Source organism: Anser anser (assembly GCF_964211835.1).
Source record: "Anser anser genome assembly, chromosome: 4".
In the NCBI taxonomy this organism is placed as follows: Eukaryota; Metazoa; Chordata; class Aves; order Anseriformes; family Anatidae; genus Anser; species Anser anser.
The window spans coordinates 33,999,735-34,002,498 of NC_139724.1; the positions used below are offsets into that span (position 1 = coordinate 33,999,735).

Genomic DNA, 2,764 nt, shown 5'->3' on the forward strand with positions numbered 1-2,764 from the left:
CTCTGCTTGTACATTTAACTCACCCACCCAGCAGCAAAAATTAACAATAAAAATTACAATATTGTATACCTACAGGAGCACTTCAAGGCCATCAGAGATCCCGAGGGCTGTTCCAGTTTAGTCAAGCCTTTGGACTCAGGTACACTTCCCACTTCTCACCTGCAGAACGTATTAGGCTGCTACCTGCAGCAACCAACCAGCCTCACAGGGTATCACACAAGACGGCGATGCTCTGTGACAAGACCTCTTGTGACAATGACAGAGGCTGAGCCTCAGCTGATCAGCAATTAATTGTATGTGTGTGCTTGGTATGCTCTGCTGATTGCTGCTATTCACACACCAGGAGTTTTCAGCTGACTTTTTGTACAGAGAATACAGTAGATGCACAAGAGTTCCCTTTCTGCTTACTTTTCTACATTTGAAGTTATTTCAAAGCATACATTTACCCAGAGACCCTATATGTTAATGCTACAAAAAAAAACACATTGTTTTGTGTGTTTTTCTTTTGAAAAACTGAAAAAGCAAGTTTCTGTTCTTTCCTAAGATGTTCCTGCAGTATCCCTCCTGCAACAGCTAAAGGACAATGTAACGTGATAAAAGACATTTTTCACAAGCAGAAACACTATGTAGGCTTTATAAATCTCCTATTATAGATGAGTACAGGCCAATTCAGTCCCTGAGGATTTGTTTGGTGGAATTAAGCAGAGGAAATAAAAACACACTTTCATTACTGAAAAGCTCTGACAGATCTTACCCTAATGCAGGGCTTGAATATGCACACATACATGTACACGTCTGCACTAAAACAATTGTAGGTTCAAGGATTTCCAGCCTTGCAACATCTACTCCGAATCATGGTTTGTTTTTCACTCCAGTGAAAAGTTTGTAGTTTTACTGGAGAAGTGAAGAGGAACTGGTTTCAATTTATGTCTTCACAATATCAATCACTACCTAGGACTCTTGGAGAATTACGCCTGCCTCCTTGAAGCACTACACCAAACCTTACAAAACTCAGCTGACAATAAACACTATTTTAAGATGCATCTTCAACAGTACAGGAAAGCAAAACAAAGGAAAGATCAAAAGCAGCACTCACCCTTTGTCCTGTTTCAGTGTCAGAACGAGTACTCACTACCCTTCTGCTACAAAACTGGGAAAAGAATGAGTATGCCTGTACTGGCCAACCTAGACAGGTAAGTTACCCAAGTATTAAGTCATAGACTGTAATCCCTCTAGTTATTAAGATTTTGTGTATTAATATGCAAATATTGCAGATGCCGTACTCCTTTATTTAAATTATTACTGTTAGTAAAATTCCTCAGAGCTGAGCTCCCCACGTAATAATTACAGGTGGCAATGCCGGTTACTTGGCATGGTGGACAGCTGGGAACTCACAGGAGTAGGAACAGAAACGGGAGGCGGAAGTGAACACCCTACTGCATCCATTTCAACATGAGATCTGTACGCCCATTAAGCTTTGAAGAATCGCATCATATTCCAAGTTTCTCCAGCACCTACCTTTGAGTCCAAGGAAACTATTTTAACTTTCTTTTATAATCTTCAGGATAAAGCTAAAAAGCGTTTTCTTGTACTTACTCACTGGCTTTAACTGGGCACCTCTGCAGCAGTCTACACAAGCTCCATAGTAAGGAAAACAAAAATCCCCTCAGAGCCTGTCTGTGTTTACTGCCTACCCAATTCTGGGCTGGGAGCCTTCCTGCAACAGCATTTAGAGCGCTTAGTCCCTGACAAGCGCATCTTAGACCTAAGCAGGAAACCCCACATGATCAAGACACTGAATTACACCAGTCCTTGAAAGCCGTAAGATTGTTAACCAGCAAGCCTGTTTACTGAAAGCTTTCTAATTGCAACCTAAGGTGTTCTACCATTATTAAAAAAAAAAAAATCGTGTCTTGTTTAAAGCCACGTACCCCAGAATAAAACATCCTCAGTGCCACATTCACGTACTTTTAAACAGAAGACAGGAAATACAAGGCCTAATTCTTCCTATCAAAAACTTGTATTCAGACTTGTGAGAGTATCAAACTCAAGCACTCACCTGCATTTCAAAAATACAAAATTCAGTGCAAGTACTCTTAAATGGCCTGCTGAGTAATTTAAGTGCTTTAATTTAAGAAACAGACCATTGCCTTTTTACAGTAGAAATACCCCCCGTCCCCAAGTTCCACAGGTTTCTCAAATGGGATTAGTAACCTCTCAGTTCTGACTGAAGGTAAGCTACACGCAACCCTACTCTCAAGCATATTTTTCATGTCTACACTGCTCACAGCTCTAACACTTCTTCCATAATCAAAATGTCAACTTAAAGATTAACACTTTCAGTATCAGAGAAGTAATCTACCCCATAAGAGATCATATCACATAAATTATCACCAGAAGTTTAAAGATACATAATTCTCAAGTCTACTAGTAAACCCAGAGGACTCCCTTTATAATACGATACTATGAAACAGAAGTTACGACTTCTAGACACATCCACAAGAATTTCTTCTGTGAGAACCAAAATTATTGGGAAAAAAACAATTGGCAGAAACGTTGGCATTGCATTTTCAAATAGCACCTCTCAAAAAGGACAAACTGCCTTCTTCCACCTATCTTGCAACACCAGTCTTGAAAAACAGATCTCCAAAACAATCACTTCTTCCTTTTTAAACCAAGGCAATAGACGTTTACCTCATTAAACAAAACAATCCGTGTCCAGTACCAATATTGTCTAGCAGCAATACAGGCAACCAAACACTTA

At 39.8% G+C, this 2,764-nt stretch overlaps 1 protein-coding gene across 4 annotated transcripts in view; it reads left to right on the top strand.

The window, feature by feature from the left end:
• SH3D19 (SH3 domain containing 19) overlaps positions 1-2,623 on the top strand; it is an 83,348-nt gene extending 80,725 nt beyond the window's left edge. For all 4 annotated transcript variants that reach the window (XM_083836334.1, XM_083836335.1, XM_083836336.1 and 1 more), the window contains 3 exons: positions 76-139; positions 1,114-1,193; positions 1,351-2,623. In XM_083836334.1, the coding sequence (XP_083692460.1) occupies positions 76-139; positions 1,114-1,193; positions 1,351-1,428 (222 nt within the window). In that variant the 3' untranslated portion in view covers positions 1,429-2,623. The remainder of the gene's footprint in view (positions 1-75; positions 140-1,113; positions 1,194-1,350) is intronic.
• Positions 2,624-2,764: the final 141 nt, after the last annotated feature.